Source organism: Ictalurus punctatus, chromosome 6 (genome assembly GCF_001660625.3).
Source record: "Ictalurus punctatus breed USDA103 chromosome 6, Coco_2.0, whole genome shotgun sequence".
Classification (NCBI taxonomy): Eukaryota; Metazoa; Chordata; class Actinopteri; order Siluriformes; family Ictaluridae; genus Ictalurus; species Ictalurus punctatus.
Genome location: NC_030421.2, coordinates 23457990 through 23481135, shown reverse-complemented (window position 1 = coordinate 23481135; position 23146 = coordinate 23457990). Strand labels below are relative to the sequence as shown.

General features: G+C 37.0%; 1 protein-coding gene across 3 annotated transcripts; it reads right to left on the bottom strand.

The window, feature by feature from the left end:
- Positions 1 to 8276: 8276 nt before the first annotated feature.
- Positions 8277 to 22436, bottom strand: gad1a (glutamate decarboxylase 1a). 3 transcript variants are annotated; one of them, XM_017470605.3, is made up of 17 exons: positions 22122 to 22436; positions 21271 to 21448; positions 19777 to 19836; positions 17557 to 17700; positions 17118 to 17360; positions 16834 to 16924; positions 15326 to 15438; positions 15028 to 15143; positions 13764 to 13843; positions 13593 to 13647; positions 11846 to 11962; positions 11064 to 11128; positions 10357 to 10435; positions 9866 to 10015; positions 9537 to 9644; positions 9264 to 9353; positions 8277 to 9075 (listed from the first exon to the last, which is right to left on the bottom strand). In XM_017470605.3, the coding sequence occupies exons 2-17, from the start codon at positions 21362 to 21364 to the stop codon at positions 8902 to 8904; spliced, it is 1779 nt and encodes a 592-aa protein (XP_017326094.1). In that variant the 5' UTR covers positions 21365 to 21448; positions 22122 to 22436; the 3' UTR covers positions 8277 to 8901. The 3 variants fall into 3 exon arrangements, with proteins under 3 accessions (XP_017326094.1, XP_017326095.1, XP_053537011.1); XM_017470606.3 differs by lacking the exons at positions 21271 to 21448; positions 22122 to 22436 and adding exons at positions 20008 to 20072; positions 20534 to 20700; XM_053681036.1 differs by lacking the exons at positions 21271 to 21448; positions 22122 to 22436 and adding an exon at positions 20008 to 20172.
- Between the last annotated feature and the right edge of the window lie 710 nt (positions 22437 to 23146).

The following is a 23146-nucleotide window of genomic DNA, read 5'->3' as shown; positions in this document are numbered from 1 at the left end:
TTTTTAATGTTTAATTTCACCTGAAGAGTGTTTTGGGACTCTTTAGTGGTCATCCGTTCTTTCCTGTTGCACTGGGATATAAATATGAGGTAACAGAGGCTAAATTCCTTTAGTCGTTCATCGAAATGAGGAACATTAGAGAATATACAAATGAAACTGTGTTGACTTTTGTAAATAAGGCAATGGCTACATAAAATAGTTATGTGCCTGAAAAATACAACCATACTTGTAATGAACAGGTGGTGAGTAGGATGGTTAGCGAAGGCAAAAATTCCTCCATGGATCACATTTTGCAGATGGCAGCAACATTCTGGGGGCACCAAGTCTCCAAATGTACAGCACCACCTCGATGTCATTAAACTATTTGGAAGGTGTGCCAGGACAAAGCCTTTTCTTCCATCTACCCACAAACGTAAGTGCCAGAAATGCTCTCGATATTACTGCGTTACTGATTGGAACCAGATTCTATGTCAAGATGAGACAAAAAATAAAGAGCTTTTTGTACACACTAAAGTAGTGTTGGCATAAAAAGCAGAATGATTTTTCAGAAAAGAAATTGATCCCTATTATGCTATGATGGAGAATCTGTGATGTGGAGCTGTTTTTCCTCCAAAAGCCCTTGAACCTTGGTAAGATACATGGCATCATGAAGTACCAGGAAATTATAAATTAAGATCAGGTTGCTTCAGTCAAGAAGGCAGGCTATTCCAGCAGGACAGTAATCAAAAACATACATCTTAATCCACACACATGGTTCAATGATGACAAAATCTTTTGACATACAGTATCTCACAAAAGTGAGTACACCCCTCACATTTTTGTAAATATTTGATTATATGTTTTCATGTGACAACACTGAAGAAATGACACTTTGCTACAATGTAAAGTAGTGAGTGTACAGCTTGTGTAACAGTGTAAATATGCTGTCCCCTCAAAATAACTCAACACACAGACATTAATGTCTAAACCGCTGGTAACAAACGTGAGTACACCCTTAAGTGAAAATGTCCAAATTGGGCCCAAAGTGTCAATATTTTGTGTGGCCACCATTATTTTCCAGCACTGCCTTAACCCTCTTGGGCGTGGAGTTCACCAGAGCTTCACAGGTTGCCACTGGAGTCCTCTTCCACTCCTCCATGACGACATCACGGAGCTGGTGGATGTTAGAGACCTTGTTCTCCTCCACCTTCCGTTTGAGGATGCCCCACAGATGCTCAATAGGGTTTAGGTCTGGAGACATGCTTGGCCAGTCCATCACCTTCACCCTCAGCTTCTTTAGCAATGCAGTGGTCGTCTTGGAGGTGTGTTTGGGCTCGTTATCATGCTGGAACCCTGCCCTGTGGCCCAGTCTCCGAAGGGAGGGGATCATGCTCTGCTTCAGTATGTCACAGTACATGTTGGCATTCATGGTTCCCTCAATGAACTGTAGCGCCCCAGACCATGACACTCCCACCACCATGCTTGACTGTAGGCAAGACACACTTGTCTTTGTACTCCTCACCTGGCTGCCGCCACACACGCTTGACACCATCTGAACCAAATAAGTTTATCTTGGTCTCATCAGACCACAGGACATGGCTCCAGTATCCATGTCCTTAGTCTGCTTGTCTTCAGCAAACTGTTTGCCGGCTTTCTTGTGCATCAGCCATACAGACCAATTTGATGCAGTGTGCGGCGTATGGTCTGAGCACTGACAGGCTGACCCCCCCCCCCCCCCCCCCCCTTTCAACCTCTGCAGCAGTGTGGGCAGCAGTCATATGTATATTTCCCAAAGAAACCTCTGGATATGACGCTGAGCATGTGCACTCAACTTCTTTGGTCGACCATGGCGAGGCCTGTTCTGAGTGGAACCTGTCCTGTTAAACCGCTGTATGGTCTTGGCCACCATGCTGCAGCTCAGTGTCAGGGTCTTGGCAATCTTCTTATATCCTAGGCCATGTTTATGTAGAGCAACAATTCTTTTTTTCAGATCCTCGGAGTGTTCTTTGCCATGAGGTGCCATGTTGAACTTCCAGTGACCAGTATGAGGGAGTGTGAGAGTGATGACACCAAATTTAACACATCTGCCCCCCATTCACACCTGAGACCTTGTAACACTAACAAGTCACATGACACCGGGGAGGGAAAATGGCTAATTGGGCCCAATTTGGACATTTTCACTTAGGGGTGTACTCACTTTTGTTGCCATCGGTTAAGACATTAATGGCTGTGTGTTGTTATTTTGAGGGGACAGCAAATTTACACTGTTACACAAGCTGTACACTCACTACTTTACATTGTAGCAAAGTGTCATTTCTTCAGTGTTGTTACATGAAAAGATATAATCAAATATTTACAAAAATGTGAGGGGTGCACTCACTTTTGTGAGATACTGTAGCTATCCCAGTAAGTCCTCTGTCCTAAACACCACTGAATACCTGTGGGATGAGATGATTAGGGGAGGATTTAGGACCCTGGAGGCTCTAGAGGTTGTGAACTGAGGAGTAGTTCTCAAATTCTTGATTATTATTCACCAGTTTTAAGCATTATGAAAGACTCTGTGCTGATATGTTGGCAAAGTAAGGGTGTACAAAGTATTAAACTTTGCCTTTATTTTATTATATTGTTTTAAGAATAAATTTAATTCAATAATTTTTTTTATGCCCATCTATACCAAGAGTACCAATAATTCTGGCAGTGACTGTATGTTGTCAGCTTTAATTGAGCCAAGAACAGAAACACACTGTATAACACTCTGCTTGTTCTCAGACCTTATATTTTACATGGTTTATTTTGCACGTCCACCATGTTTTTTGCTTTTTATCACATGTGATCATCTCATACAGTGCCACCGCACATGACAGCATGTCCATTTTGCGAGAAGTGATGTTTATTGACACATCTTTATTCTCTGCATTGCATTAGAGGTAAGTAACCACCACTGATGGTAATCTGAAAGATCATTCAGTACTCAGTAAATGTTCTTGATATTTTGGACAGTGTATTATACTGCTGTTGTATTAGTGATCAAATGATTACAGTGTTTGCATGTAATGCAGTATGCAGACTTTGACACAGTGGCAGTTCTCTGGCTAAGTGCTTAAAGATTGGTCTCGCAAGGCCATTAACCACCAATATTTTAGCTAAAACAAGACACCTATTAGAGACTCAGCTGACAGGGATGAAACTAATTGTACTTGACGCCCAATAAATCTTTTACAGTAAAGTGCTTCTGTGCACAGAATCAATAACTATGGAAGTTGTACATTTTTGAGGGCTACCACTTTTATAATTGATCCCTTTTTGCATAGCTGTTTAGAAAGTACTGAAGAGGCAGTAATCACCTTGAAGAATTGTGAAATACAACAAGCAGCAAGTTAGTACTGAGGTCATGAAAGTACTTCTGAAGCAGTGCATCTCATTAGTCTAGTTTTATTGACTAATGCAGTAGATCATTTGATATTCGTGTATGTGAATGCGTGCAAGCATGAGTGCAAGGAAGAGAAACAATGTCTGAGGGACATACTCTGGCACCAATCCAGGCTCCTTTCATCAATATCACCATCAGCATTTCATTAATGGAGTCATGCATAAAAGGGCTGTCAGTATTTATCAGAGGCCTAATGCAGCAGGCAGTCCCAGGAGGTCGGGACACATCAGTCACATCAGGCCTTCATGGACTGTCGCACTAACTGTTTTTCAACATTCTCCAAGTACGAACAATACAGGAATTGAGCATGAGCAGGCCAGCGATGGGAGACAGAGCTGTGACCACTGGAGGGAGCTGGAGTGATGGCAATATGGGATGTAGAAAAATATTTAAGAAGCAGCTGGGATTAGACATGCAATGACAAAGTTGTGACAAAATGACCAGAATCACTGTTTTATTTTAGTTACTCCCGTCAAAGATGAGGACAAAGGTGAGTCATAATATTGTATAGGATTAGTTGTCATAGTTCAGAGTCATGTCATTATTGATAGAAAATGCTCAGCTTCGGGGTCCCGGTTCAATCCTGTGCTCGGGTTACTGTCTGTGCTCTGTTTTACCTGTTCTCCCCATGTTCGTGTTCATTTTCTCTAGGTGTCCTGCAAGTAGGTGGATTGGCGAGTCTAAATTGACCCAAACTGTGAATGAGTGCAAATGTGTGTGGGTGGGTGGGTTTTGTTATCCCCTGCAATTGACTGGTGTCCCTTCCAGGGTGTATTCCTGCTTCTCGTCAAGCATTCTTGTGATAGGCTCTGGATCCACTACCACGAACTAAACATGACTGCAAAATGAAATGAATGAATGCATTAAAATTTCAGTGAAATCTGTTCCCAGGTTAAAAAAAAAAAAAAAAGAATAAACTTTTAAAACAGTTGAAAGAATTCATTTGGAGAAGCTATTGGAATGCTAAATATGTACTTACAGATAGTCCAATATAAACTCAGTGTCTGGTCTAACAAAAATTTCCACAGCAGGTATTTTCTGTCATGTTGCTTTATCTGATCCATACACGGAGAAAGATCAGACATGCAGGGAGAGAAAGAACCATGGCCGAGCCAAGCTTATTATTATTCCTGAAGTCCTGCTAAGCTTAATAATGCTTGTAATTGAAATTGATGGAAAATTTGAGGCTGTTAATGCAGTGCAGCTAATGGGAATTAAGTGTGATTTTCTTTTGGCTCTGTGTCAGTGTGTTTTATAAAGTACTAACTAAGCTTAGTCATTTCAAATGACTTGGCAATGACTCTCCCAGCTAATATAAAAAAGGAATATATGAATACACACTGACTGTTAGGTGAATAAAAATGTATTTTATTGTAGAGCTATTCTAAAGTAAGAAATATATTACTTATTTAAAAACTATTATTAACATTATTCCAATTGTAATAATATTTTATATGTCCATGTCTGTAACTGTAATACACAATGTTGTGTTTTTAAGTCAGAGATCTAGTCCACCAATCACATCTGGTCAGTGTCTGTGTCCTGGCGCAGTATAACAGTGGAACTAAAGGCAGGAACAGATTATTCAGTTCTCACTGCGCTCTCTCCATTTTCATTATGTTGCAATTACCTCCAAAGGCCCAAGACACCTGGCTCCCAATTGACTCTGTACCCGCATCAATTTCATTAAGCTTCAATAATGTTATCTCCACTAAATATTAGTATATAACATCTATAAGTAGCCACTTGCTTAGTAAACAAACCGCTTTTGGCTACATTAAAAAGCAAGTGTTCATTTCTTATGCAAACAGCACTCTGCATACATGCAATTATAACCATTAATAACCATAAATATTAACTGTTCAGAAAGAAGGAAACCATATTGTGGTATTTGTGAAAATTATACAACTTTATAATTTATAACATGTCAATAAATAAATATATAGACCAAATTATAGACACTATCAATCTGCACACAATAGTGTGATGCTCTGATGCTGTATTTGCACTCCAAGTGGGCTTGGAAACTGTCTGTACCATCTCTCTCTCACTCCCATTCACACACAAAATATCTTATTTGCTAACATTAAGTAGTTGTTTTTAGACGTTTTTAGACATTTGAAAAGAAGCTGATACAAAACGTTCAGACAGAACCAGTTTTATCCCACGCTATAGGTAGATCGTTTATGCTCATGGACCAACCTTGCAATACATAGCTGGCTAAAATCAGTACTGGTGAAGTGGAGATTATGGAAATAACTGTAATTCATACACCTGAACATAAAGTGTCCTGACTATTAATAGCCCAACTTACACTGGATTCTGAATCCCAGCTGATAGCTGAACTCTCTAAAACCTAATTTATACTGGGGGATTTTTAAAATATATATTAGACTAAGAAGAACTTGTCATACAAAAAGTTAACACCAAATATGCATAAAGTATACTGAAGTTTCATTATCATTTCAAACAAAAATGGCAGCTAGATTTTTATAATAGGCTACTATATTCATGATATATGGAAAGTGTAGACTAATTAACCAGGTGCATGTTTATTAATCATTTCTAATGTAGGTCTATTTCGTATTGTATTATATATATATATTACATACAATATAGTATTAAAAGATTTAGTGAAGGCTGAAAGTGAAGACATTTCCTGCATGTTATAAATAAAATGGACCTGTTAAGCCAGAGGCTGACCTGAAATTACCTTTCGATATGCTCATATGGCAAGTTTAAAAAAAGAACACGGTCTGATGACTTTTACGATCAATGTCTTTAAAAGAGTGAATAATGAACAGTGCTTCGTCTCACTGTGGAGGCTAAGCAAGCTCTGTGCTGCAATGATCGCCTTGTAAAATTCCTTCTCTGGGCTATTAATTTGAGATATGGGAAATGGCAGTAGAGCTAGAGAAGAGTGAAGCTGGATTTATGAAAAAAAAAAATGGTATTTTAGAATTATAAGCAGGTTATAGTCATTGTTGCAAGGCAAAATACAAAGCTGACGTAGTTGTGAAGCAATCTACCTCGGTTTGATGTTTTAGGTTAACTAATGGCCCATTTTGCATTTTGGGTGAGTGATTCAAGCCTCATGAATTCATGGCTTGCTTCACAGGTGCTCCATGTTAAATGTGTTCTATAGAAACTCTATATAGATGGCTAATGATTGATGAAGATGTGGGCAAAGCTCTTTGTCTCTTTGTTCAAATGTACGATTTCCATGTTTATAACAGGACTGTAACCTGATCAGACCCCTGTAGTACTTCAGGAGAAAATGAAAATGACAAACTATTACACCAAAACATAAACTCAATGTCTTAGTATTGACATTTACTTCATAATGCTATAGAAATATGTGTAAAATATGTTTTTCTGATGTACTGATTTTGGGATTAAAGTAATGTCCACAAAGTTTTTGAATCTAGCCAAAATGTATATTTCATATTACCATTAGCAGCTCATTTCTGGGACTATATAAACGATGATTAACATTATCTTGGTACAGTTTATGCACAGATCAAACATTCAATAATTGCAGTAAAAGAAGGAGCAATTAGTTTAATTTAAGATAAATACTGAGAATTGTTCTTTCATTAAACCACAAACAATAGATTATGTCTGTTTGCATTCTAATCTGTCAGAAAGGCTTATTATCTTGGTACAGTTTATGCACAGATCAAACATCTTCAGTAAATACAGTAAAAGAAGGAGCAATTAGTTGATTTCAAGTGTTTAATTTGCAGTATTTAAACATCATTTCTGCACAAGTTCACTTAGTGTGACTGTAGCTTAAGGTGCCTATCTTTAACCAGCATTTTATCTGCAAAAACTCTGACTGTAAATGCATGATCTCTCTTAATGCTCACATTAAATGCCCAGGACCAAAGAATGTAATGACCTTTTCCCCTTTCTAATTGCTAGAACCTTTCAGGCCTAGTTTTCTGGACACAGATTAACCCCAGTCCCAGAATAAAAAAATAAAATTAAAAAAACAAATAAATCACCACTAATGCTTAAAACGTTCTTAATCTATGACTGGACACATAAACCTGTGCTTAATCAGATGTCAGTATAAATCTTCTGCAAACACTAATAAAATACATAACACTATTGTAAGGGCTAAAATTCTATTGTGCTTCTCTTACTAAGTAGCAGCTATTTTAGCTAGAGCTCACAGCTTTTTACTGATTCTCTTTCACTTGACTATAACTAGACAATATATTTAGAACATTCATTATGTACTTATAACAAAAAGTATAGTTACAATCACAGCTACATCACACTGATTGCACTAACGTTACACTGTATGTGCTGATGTTATCTTTGTGACACGCTGATCGATTAACTTAGGCCGTTGTGTAGTACAGACAAAAGTGATTGATAAATTAATCTCACTTCCTTCTATGTCTTTGGTCAACAAAATACATTTTAAATCTCAAATATTTTTAAAACAGTCATAAGAACCTCTCAAATACAGATAAAGGTACACAACAAGTGGACATGACATCTTTCACGTAGTCTCTTCATACAAATAAAATCTTTAGAAAATAATTCTATTTAAACGTTAATCACTATTTAAACAGCATAATGTAAAACTATGTAATATAATACATAGTTCCATGTAATACATTAGTCACAAAGGCCATATAACTATAATATACACAATCTACATATAATACTTTAGATCCAAGTAAACCTATTTATTTATAGTACCTATTATGATACTAATGGGTGCATTATTTCCCATTAATTAATTCTACAGAATAGTTCAAATATGCAGTGAAATTCAGTCACATTGACAACACTAAGGACCAACAATTATTTTACTTTGATTAATTGAATTCTTAAAATATATATTGGTGCAAAGAAATCTGAAATTAATGTGCGACATTTCATTATATTGCATCATCAAATATAGTTCACATAATTGATAGATACAATGAGGATAGAATGAAGAGGTCCTATGACTAACATCTTGAATAAGGACATGCCACTGAAAGATTTTTGAGATTTTCAGGTGCTGTTATCTTCCCTTTTAATTGCTATACTCCCAGATCACAAGCTCTGATATGACTTCACCTTCACTGACAGCACCGTGATGGAACATAGAAAGTTTTTATTTAGTGTTAACTTTATGTTCGACTCAAAACCTCAGCACTGCCAGCATTATGGTTCATCAATGCCATCATTTGTACTGTTTTAACAGAATAGTTTGATGAAATTGTGACCTTCATTAAGGTTCAAGCTGTTCTTCAAACAGATAAAATCTTTTAATAGTATGATCACAAAATGCTGTTATCAAGACCATGTGTCACATGACTCCAAGGTGGATTAATAAAAGTAATTTGAGTGATGGCAAGACTGTAACCCCATACCACAACTCTGTTTTGCTATCACAGCTCTAATGCTTTGTGAAATTGTTTGGGCTTGTACAGGGATGTATATTATTCTTCAATGAACATTGGCCAGTTAAAATATCATTGCACTTCTTATAAATCCAGGCCCAGTCTTTCAATCTCATCGACCAGGAAGTCGATATCTGACCTGGTGGCAGCAGGGTTGGAAATGACCATCCTGAAGAAGTTGACCTTGTCACCTTGAGGCTGGTAGCCAACCATTGTTGAGCCACACTCCATCATCATTGCCTTGATTTTAGGAGCCACCTGGTTTTAGGGTAGAAACCACTGTTTTCAATCACATGACATTGCACAGGCTCTTACTGACATATGGCTGTGTGGTTTTTGTTTGACATCATGTTCTCTTTTATGCCATAAGCTTGAAAGAAGATGAAAATATTAGAACCCAGGAAGCTACATCTGGACAATTTTGAAATGGTCAAAGCAGATGTTACCTTATGGAGCCTCTGCCTCCTCTCCTCTTTATCTGGCATGCCACGCAGGCTCGGTGGAATATACCAGAAGCACACATTAGTATGCTGAGGCTGAGGGAAGGAGAAAGCAACCCAAACAATAACCAGTCTCATTACACAGTACTAAATGTTCTGTATTTGCTGTGCTTAACCTGTCACGGTTATTACAGTTTTCTGTTGTATTCCCCTCTGGAACAGATTTATATGAATGGTATTAAATAAAGGTTGAAATTTTTAGAAATATTCTTCACACACCTGTCCCTGGAACACCATCTCAAAGCCTTCTCTATTTTTGATCTTTGTATAGAGATACTCTGAGAGCTCCAGACACCGGTCTATATGCTTTTCGAATCCAATGGTACCCTGTTGCAAGAAACGGCATATACATCTTCTAATATGTACACTTATTTCTCTTCATACTGGTTTTATGAATTTTTTTTTATTGCAATACTAATATTCAATTTACTAAAAGTAATATGATGTAAATAAACTTTCCCTTGACTAATAAAAAAATACATTTTAACAAGCATTCATTTATTGCTGCACTTCATTTCTTTCATCTATTCATGTAATTGTGTGCAGACCTTTGCCTTCCACATGAGCCAGAACTTGAAGATGTCCACATGCCGGCCGCACTGTATGGCCTTGTCTCCAGTATCATAGGAGACATCATACTGTTTATCAGGTTGGAAAAGATAGCCAGCACACATAGAGTTGCAGCCCTGGAGAAGTCCCTGAAACATACACACACACAGTGAGACCACCAGACATCTAGACATTCACATAATGAAATGTCAATGCACAGAGAGCTAGTGAGAGAGAGAGAAAGGGGTTGGGGGGGGTGAGGAGAGTGGTTAATGATACACTTCAGTGAGCACAGCCCCTCACAGATTCTTCTACCCTTTTGTCCTGTTTATCTCTTTTTTCACTTCCCCACTCAGTCTCCTTCTTTTATTGTTTTTCAAGTACTATCTCTCTGTCTGTTTTAATCTCTCTGTCCCTGCATCACCCATCCACCCCCATCCCCCCATCCCCTACCCCCCCAATCCCATTTTCTACATACTCTCAGCCTCACCTTCTCTCTGACCAGAATGGCAGAGCACTGTAGTGGAACGCCCATCATCTTGTGAGGATTCCATGTAACAGAATTTGCCCTACAAAAGTAACAGCAGACTGAGAACAGGCTCAGATATATAGACCAGTGACGTATTAAAGGAAAAGGTGGCTCTGTTGTGTTGTGGGGGCATTTTGCTGCATGGTTTGGGTCCACTTGTCTATTAGAGGGATGAATAACTGAAAAGCATTACAAAGTTATTCTGACTGATCACCTTTATCTTATGATGAATCATTTCTATCTGGATGGGAGTGGTCTCTTCCAGAATGATAGTGGCTCCATCCACAGGGCATGAGGGCTCAAGGAATGGTTTAATGATTATTTAATAAATATATTATTAATCAGAAATCATATACCATGGTCTTCAAAGTCACCAGATCCCAACTCTATCGAACATCTATGGTAGATTTTGGGCCGTCATTTTAGTCAGTGCTCACAACCACCATCATCATACATAACTGATGGAATATCTTTTGGGAGAATGGTGTTCATCCCTCCATAGAATCAGAGAACTTATATCCAGGCACATTGAAGTTGTTCTGGTAGCTCGTGGTAGCCCAACACCTTATAATGACACTTCATGTTGGTTTTTCCTTTAATTTGTCACCTGTCAGACTGTGCAAGAATGTGTGTATGTAATAATGTGCCCGACAAAATGTAAAGAGAACCTCTCAATGCCATTAAGTTTGTGCCTGTGCTTTCTGGACATCAACAGTCCACCTCCCCATGCTCCCTGTGGACACACACATGGAAGAGGTCTGATCTGCTGATCATTGTCTTCAGCAAACTCAAAACATGAAATGACAGTCTTACTTTATATTAAGCATCTCAAATAACTATACAGGCAACTATAATGTAACTACTGAAGATATGTGCGCTGTTACAGATGGATTATAGAAATACATCTTTTGTATATACTGCGTGTATTTCCTTTTTTTCTCTCTCATGTAAGCATATATTGACAGTTATAATAGGTTGATATATAACAGATTGAGAACAATTACATTAGTAGTTTTCCAACAAGATTTGATTTCTAATTGTGACAAAGCCTACATAGACAGGAAATGTCTACTGATTTTAAAGTGTAAAGTTATGTACAACCTATGCTTTTAAAACAGTCTACATCGCCTGTGTATGTTTTTACTGTAAAATTCCAGTTTAATATTAGTCCACATGATTCTGTTATGAATCAGCATGTTACAGTATAAATACAGTACAGGAGTATATAAACGTTACATTTTAAAGTGTTAAAATACATTTGTGTAAATTCACAAGCCAAAACTAGTGTTGATGTATATGTGCATTTACATATGATGTATCGCTGGATTTTATCAATAATATTGCAAACATCTTCACATTATAACTACAAGTAATTGCACAGGTACTAGAGTCACTTAATATAAAATGGGACCAATGGCACTCACACTTACGACCACTGTTGTGCACTTACATCCACATGGAGCCACATGTTATATTTCTCACAGATATCTGCAATCTCGCTGATGGGGTCGAAAGCACCGTAAACTGTAGTACCGGCTGTGGCACTCACAAAAAATGGAACGTAGCCCTGAAAAAGCAAAGAGATAGATGAGCCATCACTCTCAATGGACTACACTCACTGACTAAAGGAGATAAAGGCAACAGAGCCGAGAACATTACTTAAACTAATGTCACTCAGATTTAGCATATCCTATAGAGACCAGTTGATATCATCCTTTTTTTTAAATGATATTTTACGGTGTATCCATTTTCATCAGATATTAACATTTAAGATAAATACTGAGAATTATTCTTTCATTAAACCACAAACAATAGATTATGTCTGCTTGCATTCAAATCTATCAGAAAAGCTTATTATCTTGGTACAGTTTATGCACAGATCAAACATCTTCAGTAAATACAGTAAAAGAAGGAGCAATTAGTTGATTTCAAGTGTTTAATTTTCAGTATAAACATCATTTCTGCACAAGTTCACTTAGTGTGACTGTAGCTTAAGGTGCCTATCTGTAACCAGTATTTTATCTGCAAAAACTCTGACTGTAAATGCATGATTTCTCTTAATGCTCACATTAAATGCCCAGGAACAAGCATTGTATGCATGACCTTTGCCTTCTTCTAATTGCTAGAACCCTTCAGGACTAGTTTTCTGGACACAGACTAAGCCCAGTCCCAGAATAATAATAAAAAACATCAATAATCACCACTAATGCTTAAAACTGGCTTAATCTATGACTGGACACATAGACCTGGCTTACTAAGATGTCAGTGAAAATTTTTATCCAAATAGTAATAAAATACACTTTATTGTACTGTATGTTAAGTGGTAAAATTCTATTGTGCTTCTCTTACTAAGTAGCAGCTATTTTAGCTAGAGCTCACAGCTTTTTACTGATTCTCTTTCACTTGACTATAACTAGACAATATATTTAGAGCATTCATTATGTACTTATAACAAAAAGTATAGTTACAATCACAGCTACATCACACTGATTGCACTAACGTTACACTGTATGTGCTGATGTTATCTTTATGTGACACGTTGATCGATTAACCTAGGCCGTTGTGTAGTACAGACAAAAGTGATTGATAAATTAATCTCACTTCCTTCTACATCTTTGGTCAACAAATACATTTTAAATCTCTAAAATATTTTTAAAACACTCATAAGAGCCTCTCAAATACAAATAAAGGTACACTACAAATGGACAACAAGACATCTTTCACGTATTTTCTTCATGCAAATAAAATAATTCTATTTAAACGTTAATCACTATTTAAACAGCATAATGTAAAACTGTGTAATATAATACATAGTTCCATGTAATACATTAGTCAAAAAGGCCATATAATTATAATATACACAATCTACATAATAATACTTTAGATCCAAGTAAACTAATTGAATTATTAAAATATAATTTCCTGTTTTTTAAAAAATGATATTTTATGGTGTATCCTTTGTCACCAGATGTTATCATTTAAGATGAATACTGAGAATTGTCCTTTCATTAAACCACAAACAATAGATGATGTCTGCTTGCATTCAAATCTATCAGAAAGGCTTATTAATTTAGTTATATATTGCCTTACATAATGATTAACAAAGCATGCAATTTCTTATCTTAGGCCATGCGTAATTAAGCACCACTATATTTACAAACAGCTCACTTAGCTGACTTTTTTGTGCAAAGACTCACCTTGCATTTGGCATCAACAACCTTGGCCTCCAAATCAGCAGGAATGACTCTACCTCTGATAAAGGAGACAGACATGTAACACAGACAACCTCACACACACACATGCACACACACACACATACACACCAAGAGCTTACAGAAGTACAAAGCTCAGACTGAGAATGTTCTTACCTCTCATCTGTACTCAGCAGAATCAGGTTCTCTGTCCCAAAGCCGAGAACTGCACTGGCTTTTTTTATGGAGTAATGACTCTGTAAATGGGATATGAAAACAAGTAAGTGACATTCTTAAGAATTCTCCAACATTTTCTCTATCCAGCTAATCTCTATCTGTAGCTTATGTGTGCTTGGCATGTACAATAATTCCAACACGTTTCCAACACCTCAAGAGAGAAAAGAACGATAAATCTATTTACTGAACACACATAATGAAGTCTAAGGGGTGTTGCTGAATTTCACTAACTAAACATTACAATTTGCACCTATATGACACAAATAAAAAACTACAACCCACGCAATTATTACAGTAAATCTCTGAGATGAAACAGATATAAAAGAATGTCTAAACAAAGTAGGTTCAGTGGAGTAATTCTGGTTACTGTACACTTTTCTTGTGGTTTTCTGCACAATCAGAACAAATGTAACCACTAATTTACTCTGAAAAAGTACTCCAGTGACTTACAAAATCAATAATACAGATTTGGAGCTTAATTTATATTTACCTTTGACTTAACAAATTAACAACTGCCATTAGACTTCATAATGAATAAAACAGGTTTTCCATTCTTTTCTCAGTTCAGGGAAATATGCTGAAATTGCTGTTCTTGGTAATCTCACACACACACACACACACACACACACACACACACACACACACACAGATTATGTAAATAATAATAATAATAATAATAATAATAATAATAATAATAATAATACCCCCCCAACCCCCCCAACCCCCCCCAAAAAAACAACAACAACAACAAAAACAACAACAACAAAAAAACAGTATAAATAGTATAAATAGCAAAGATCCAGGTATAAGGTAAATGTATGATTGATGATCATAGTAGTAGGGATCAATAAATAAGAGAAGATAAACATAAAACTTTATTGATATTGAAGAGAAATTTTAGCCAACTTACTGAAAACAATACAAATAATGAATCAATTTGGTAAAAATATCAATATAAGCCTATAATATGTAATAAAGTAGAAATATTCTTACAACTGTATATAAATGTGAAAAATACTAACTCATCAGTAAAGCAGCATTTAGGTTTTACAGAATTCCCTGCCTGCAGAAAGGGAGAGGAAATGTATTGCCTCTTGGAGAAAAGATCTCCTGTTTATATAATACTATATAAAACCCATTTATTCATCATATCGACCATCAGAAATATCTCAAGATTCATTTTTCAATAAGACACAATACATACATGTTCAGAAGTGAACAACACGAGCCTTGGGGCTGCAGTCATGCCTTTAGTCTTCACTTCAGGGAAGTGCTTATAGCGAGCTATCATCACACTGTACATGTTAGAGATCGCTCCTCCTGTCAAAGAAAAGGTCAACAAACTTAGCACAACTGACATCCTAAGGACAACATTCCAGTAATTGCTAAGCTTTCATTTTCATTTTATCGGCATACCAAACAAATTAGATATTGCTCATATGCATAATGTACGATGGCAGTGTTTATTGTTTAAATGATTCAGATGTAAGGAGGAAACCAACCTGGGGAGAATATTCCATCTCCTTCTCCATTTGGCCAGCCAACAATCTCCCTCATTTTTTTCAGAGTCAGCTGTTCCATCAACACAAACACTGGAGCAATTTCATATGTGAACCTGTGGATAAAGTGCAGATCAGTGGATGACGTTCTGCAGTAGTGCTGATAATAAAATGGGTGTTCAAATCATGTGACTACTGAAAAACCAATATCAGTACCAAAAAAGCTTTATATTTGGATTGTATCCCATCTCAAATTCAATACTCTAGTAATAAATGCATTATCTTCTCACTGGTTTATTTTGTTGTTGTTGCTAAATTTGCAAAGGACACTGATGGTAAATTGAGATAATACTGTAACTGTACCTTGTTAAAAGTAATAAATCATTATTTAATCATATAAACATACTATATCACATAGTATAACTGAACTATTTGATCATATAACTATAATATGATCCTAGCAGAGCATGTTTTACACAATAACGATGGTCAATAACTATCAGAAGTAATTACAACTAATGACAGAACAATCACTAATGAAACATGTAGTAAAAGGTCACAAGAGGCAATGAAAGCATTCTGGTCTCAAGCAGACCATTAGGACAATTTAATTACCTTTTTGTATGACCAGTGGATACACCTAAGCTACACATGCCTCAATGCAAGAACTGGTCTAGGATTGTTATGACTGACAAGTCATTATTGATCTTGTGAAGTATTTTGTACATTCTTTAATCATCTGAAGGTAACATCGTTTAGTCATTGTACTACTGGAGATAAATAGTGAAATAAATCAACAATGCATGTTTTATTGACCTCTAAATGGTTAGGGCATATGCCATAAAAAGACATAATAGAATCTCTGACCTCTAAAGGTCATTCTGAACTGGTGTGTTCACCCTGTGCTATTTTATTCCTACGTTCTCTGAAAGTGAAAACTAGCATGAATTACTTTGAAACATTGTTTAGGGCACCAGCATCCATTTTGCTGGACAGTTTAGCTTGTTAACACTGAAAAGATATATTGAATGGAAAGAAATGTAAATCTTATTTAAATCTGTATTTGAAGGCAGCTGTGACTTATCTTTATAATCTTATGGTGTCTAAAATTGTAGATTACTCATACAATCATAATAATGACTATCTGATTGCAGTGTGATGCCTTTTGAATTGTGTATGTTTGTAAATCATATAATATGTGAGATCATCAAGATGTAAATTAAGCAACAAGGCATTTACATACTGGACACTCCTATCTACAGGCTGTGAATCAAGTCTGTGTATTGCACCATTTCATTATTTTAAAATTGAAGTGCTTTATGGGCTATTAATACAATGACATGTTTGTGCCCATTTGTACTTGAATTAAAATGTGAAGCAGAGCAAAGGATGTAGCTACTTTCTGTCAAAGTGACTAATATGCATCTGTTTCTGTCAGATAATATTTCAATTACACCTCTTCAGTGTAACTAATACACCAGCAGAGATTAGACAGAAAATGGAAAACTCACATATTAGTGTTTGCAGTTGAGGTGAGCCATTCCCCAGCCAAGCCAATGATGTCCAGCCCAGTAGACAGTTGGTTAAAAAACCTGGGATGACCTGACAGGGGAAAAAAACAACATAACCCACAACAAAATAAATGGAATTCATTACTCTGGCTTCAAAATGGTGGAATGGCAAATAATCCAGCACAATTTTCTGTAAGGTAATATTTTGTAAGTGTTCTACCTTTATGTCACAATTTGAATGAATGAGCATATATTTTTTAATCTGTTCAAATGTCATGTCTCACCTGTCCTGACACCATATTTGAGTGTGTCTCTGCAGTCTACAAGAATCTGCTCCAGGCTCTCGGGCTGGTCTGCGAGCTCCAAGTTAAAGCCCTCTATACCCTCCAGGAGCTGGTGTGGATGGTGGAAGTCCAGCACTTTCGTGGATCTGTCAAATGTCTTCCGTACATAGTTTGTGAGAATTTCCACCACTTCCAGTAGGAACTGGATTGTAGGCTCTTCACCATTCTTGGCAGGCAGTAAATCTTTAAGGTTATAACAGTAATAATACTATTCTGTTATCAGTGTGCATTACTATTAAAAAGTGGGGTGGGTAATCAAAAGAAACACTTAAAGCATAAATACACAAAGAAATAAGGCGCCAGAATATAACTGTCTATACATTTCCTCCGGTTTATTAACTTTTAAAAATGCAGAACAAAAGCAGGTGAACTCTCTCACCCCTTGCATACAGGTTGGAGAAGTCTGTGTCATCACGCCGGAAGCGTGAGTCCTGTAAACCGAGCTTCTGTGGTGATGACTGTTCATTCAGAGAAGCCACAATCCGACTCTTTTCATCAAGATTGTTGTTCTTTTGCAAAAATCCTAAATGGTTACACAGAGAGGAGGATCGTAATGTGCGACTCGCATGGACAAACACTTCCTTATATATTCTTTACAGCTGCATGAAGCATGGAGGATTTCCCTTTCAGTCCCACTGGGGATTTATGATAATCAGGGGGATGTTCGCCCCCATGATATCAGTCAGGCAAAAACAAATGGGCTCCGTTTAGAGTGCCTCTAAATCCCCCCGGAGCCGATCAGAGACACACCGAGCCCATCACACACTCCACCGACTACTGAGCTCGCAGCTAATGATGCATGCTGGATTCCGCCTCAGTGACCCGTATTATCTCAAAATAGCTTTCCCCAAACCCACAATCACAATTTCTGCAGGAAGAGATTATTATTATTATTATTATTATTATTATTATTATTGTTGTTGTTGTTGTTATTATTATTTTGGTTATATTATTATTATTATTATTATTATTATTATTATTATTATTATTATTATTATTATTGTTATTATTATTATTAAATAATTAATAGATTAATAGATTTTTTTAACAATTCGGAATAAATGTAAAAAAATAAATAAATAATAATAAAAAATCCAAACTCCAAAAATCTCGTATTGACAATATGCTTCGTTTTTCCTGGAAATAAGAAAAACCAAACGAAAACTAAACTGTATCATTTCATGTCGCTGGGGAGATGCCATCAAGTGTACACATTTTCTACCTTTAGTATGTATCTTAAAGGTGCACATGTAATTATGTTAATTATATATAGATTTTTAAAGGTAGCCCACAATATATCCACATTTCCATGTAAAATATATTAAACGTACCAGCTCTGCTACAAGGAACGGTTAGAGGTATTCAGTATTCAGTAGCAACTTCTTATTCTGAGACTGTAGGCCTATATCATGCGTTATTAGCAAATAGTAGAATCAGATTTTTTTTTTTAGCGTGGTTTAAATTTTTTTTCCAACATTTTGCATCTTCAGCAAATAAGCTCTCCAAAATACACATACAAATAATAAAGCGTTTCTTTGAACCTCTAAACAATTGAACACATCATGCGTTACAAGTTTAAAATTCAAAATTAAATATCCTATCAAAGGTTTTTTAAACCATGATTTATTTTAAATAGCGTTACCTCACAGGCCATATTTCCCGACAGAGAAATCTTATCTGATGGTGAGCTAATCTCACAATAACACCGCAGCCTTCTACAAAGCAGCACCGCACTATCGCAGGAAAACACACACCGGACACACAGCATAGCACCCAGAGGACTGTTTAAAAGATTACTACTGAGCAGAAAACCTCCAGGGAACACAGAAATTATCCCAGTTTATGATAAACTATGTATTTGTTATTTTTTAAATAGGCCTATATAGAATCTTCCTGATTCGGTTGCAACCATTATCTAAACCTATATCACAGCATCTGATTATACAAGCCATCACTCTGTCTGTTAAACATGAAAAGTACATTTGAAGTTATGCACAAGTGCATTTATCCTGCATGCAGAATAAATATTAGTCTGGTAATCACTGTGTTGTATTTAAGCACATTTTTATCTCGCAAAATCTCGCATAAAGAAATTGTTTTTCCTATTAGTTTTTCTCCAGGTAAGTTACATTTCCAGCTCTGCTTTAACTCAACGTTAATTAGCTGATCAAAACCTATTAGATCCCATGTGTAACACTTCCAGTTGGGGGCGCTAAAGGATCAGCCCAGCCCATGGCCCCGTCACCTAACTAAATATGTGGCACATGTGAATGACAGTTTCTTCTTCACAACTAGGAACAAGTCGGTTTCTTTCATATGCATTTTTTTCCAGTATTAAGCTGTCGGAATCTAATTTTAATAAATCGTCCAGACATATCCAAAATTCCTGATGCAACAAGGGTACTGCTCTCTCTCTCTGTCTGCATGGACATTTTACATTAGCACCAACGTCAACTAACAAAGCTGCAATATGCTGTCTCAGGGCAAACCATGCTACCCCTTATACCTATTCTACCCCTTCAAGCTAATTTTCCACTCCCCCGTGCATTCACATTTTACCTGTTGTTTGCGCAAAGAATTGCAAATAGCGTGAACTCACCACATATCTTCATCCCGAGCTTTCTCGTACATCCGTGTGCAACCCCAGTCCAATCATAGCCTATAAATTGGGAGCAAATGAACAAAAGCATTAGAACTAAATATCTTCCTTTTAAGTGTAGTCCAGCTGAGTCGCCGTGTTTCCCTAAAACACTTTCAATTAAGGGAAACCGTGTGAAACCCCACAGTGAGAGGGCCTGGAGTAAAGCGCAGGAGGGAATGCTCATTTTACCAAACCATCATCTCAGTTATCCAGGCGGCAGAGCCGCAGGTTTCTCTGCAAAATTGTTCTTCCTTCTGAGAACACAGAAAATGTCTATTTCTTTCACTCCATCTTATTAGTTTACACACACGTGTGCATGCGTGGTAGGCACAAAGCTTGGACATCATCAGAAGTCTGTGCTTAAAAACAACAACCATTACATTTAAATAATAGTAATAATAATAATAATAATAATAATAATAATAATAATAATAATAATAATAATAATAATACACGTGGTAACAAGTAATCTATTTTGGAAGACAAAAAAAGCCTGGAATTAACAAACAAACAAACAAACAAAAACAAACAACAAAGCCCTCGATGTATTTATATAGAAATGTAAGAGGATATTGTTAAATTTGTAACAGGTAGGCTATAAAAAAGACGTTTAAAAATTGTCTTTAAAAAATAACCAAACATCCAGAGCAGCTTTGAGCCACAGCTAAACGTGCATGATAGAATAGTGCTAATGTAGGTCATTTTTAAGGAGTACATTGCTCTTCTAGAAATTGGAAATGCTCCATCCCCCCACAAGCACAGCCACAAAGCTACAGAGAGCAGTCAGCCATTACGACCAATTTAGTGTCTCTACAATTAGAGCTGCTCTTCACTTAATTAGGCTACACGCTGCTGAGGCCAGCAACGTTTTTCCCCATTTCAGACAGATGAAGAAGGCTGAGATGTAAGCTAATAAGTGTAAAAACATAATAATAATAATAATAATAACGATAATAATAATAATAGTTATTAGTATAATAATAATAATAATAATAATAATAATAATAATAATAATAGTAATAATAACAATATGTAGTTATATTATTATTATTATTATTATTATTATTATTATTATTATTTTAAAATACTTATTAGCTTACTTCTCAGCCTTCTTCATCTGTCTGAAATGGGGAAAAACGGGGCTGACATGCTGTTCTACTGATAAACGAAAAATCCATGAAAAGTCTAAAGCATGACATTTGTAAATGGATAAAGATACAGAGTGGTGGTTCTGGGGATGTCTGTCTTCTTTAATCGCCCCCAGTGTGCGCTTTTAATTCTGACAGTGAGTGTGTGTGATTTGCTGCACCTGAGGCGGTGACCAATCGGTGCCGTTTCACCCTCATCATCACCCCTCCCCTGCATCCCCCCTCCCCAGGACAAGATTAATGACGGCGGCCACAAAGCAAATAGCCGGAGTGCAAAAGCGTTTTATGTGGACGATGCACCTACTTGACGCAGGTGGCCGTAAATTTGTCGTGTTGGGGTTGGGCTCGCCGCCGCAAGAGGAGGAGGAGGAGGAGGAAGGAGCCGTCGGCGCCGCCATCGCTCTACAGAGACGGGGGCTGAAGACCAAAGACCAAAGCGCGCTGTCACTGCTCTTATTTCACCTCGGCTGAAGTCACATTCGCTGGGAGGAGGGCAGAGAGAAAGTTTAGCTTCAGGTGTGGGCTCCACATGTGTAGGGTATTTTAAGCTGAAGGCAGTGGGCAGCAGATTAAGCTTGCCAGACTGCAGTAGAATTTACAAAGCATTAAGTACAATATATCCAGGCTACATGACACGAAGAACAATACGTATTGGAGAACTTATAAACAAGACTCTATAGAAAGATCAGACCAGTTATCCAGCCCATTCTGTAATGGGCATACATGTGATAATAGGCAAAAGTTTTAATTCAATGCAAAACGCATAAAGGCCAACTGGGAACTGATTATTGGCGCAGAAAAATGTGCCATAATATCAATGTATAAATATTGCCATGATTACAAGCGCACAAGTGAATACTGTTTAAGAGAAATGTATACAGCACACAGTCTGCGAAGACATCAGAAAAGAGTCGAGTAAACATAATTGCTGGAGTATTATTTTATTATTATTTTTGGAAACCAGATATTTACAGAATAACGCAGTGCTAATTATTGTAGGCTACACATTTTCAGTGGATCCCAATACTGATTGACCAAATTAACAGACATCAGGATCACTCAGATTGCACAATATATATTGCACTAGATAAGGCACCTGTTAGAGCATTGTTTTCAAGTTGGCCGTTCACAAAACATTAAATGCATCAAAGTTACCTTGTAAAGCAAATCCAACGATTGGGAAACCGCAAAATATCCAAAATCACAAGAAAGCCAGGTCAGGTCTGCGTTCACTCCGAGCAAAGCTTGGTGCAAATAACGGCCGCCTAAATCCCATCCGAGTGACCTTTGGAGAGGACACGCAGCTCCACCGTTTTATTCGTTAAGCGCGGGCGTGAGTCTCACTGTTACCTCCTGTTGTAACACATCTCAGGCAAAGCAGTCCACATGACAAATAAAAAAAATAAAAAGATCTCAAAGGACGTATCCGAGCTACTTTTAGGACTTGCCCGCAGGACTTGATACCACGAATGAAGGCACAAGTCACGTAAGATTTTGGAAGTCGCGCTCACGCACTTTAAGCACAGGGAGGGAGGGGAGGGGTTTGGCAAAATCCTGACCTTGATTTAAAAAAAAAACAAAAAACCCTAGGACAAACACACCCATAGGGGAAGCGAAAAGATTATAAATAGCATCTGTCCTAATCACACAATATTACTACATCAGTCATTTTATCTTTGGAGCAGATTATTCATAATAATTAGGCAACATGCATACGGCAATTCTGTAGCATGCATGCCAGAGTTTAACCTGAAATACACATAAGGAAACAGTTTTCTTTAGGGTAGTAAAACATGGTGTGTATGTGTGTATATATATATAAATAAATATATGCGACTAAAATGTAAGAAGACACAAAGAGAAAGCTTTGGAAGAAAATCCACACGGTGGCGGTAAACAGCTGGTTTAATAAACTTAAAAAAGAAAACACTTGTCGATTAAAAACCGAATAGACAAAAACAGAATAGTTGATATTTTGGGAAATTCATGTCTGGACCCAGATGTTATACGTGAAGGCAGAAATGTAAATACGGGCTCAGGTCTGGTCTGTACTTTAGTGGTTACAGGTTTATTCTGGTTGCCATAAAGCGGCGCTGCGGCTCCGCGTTTCAGTACCTGGACAGCTCCCTCTGAGCCACAACGTCAAATCGCTCTACGTTGGATATTTAGTGCACTAAGTA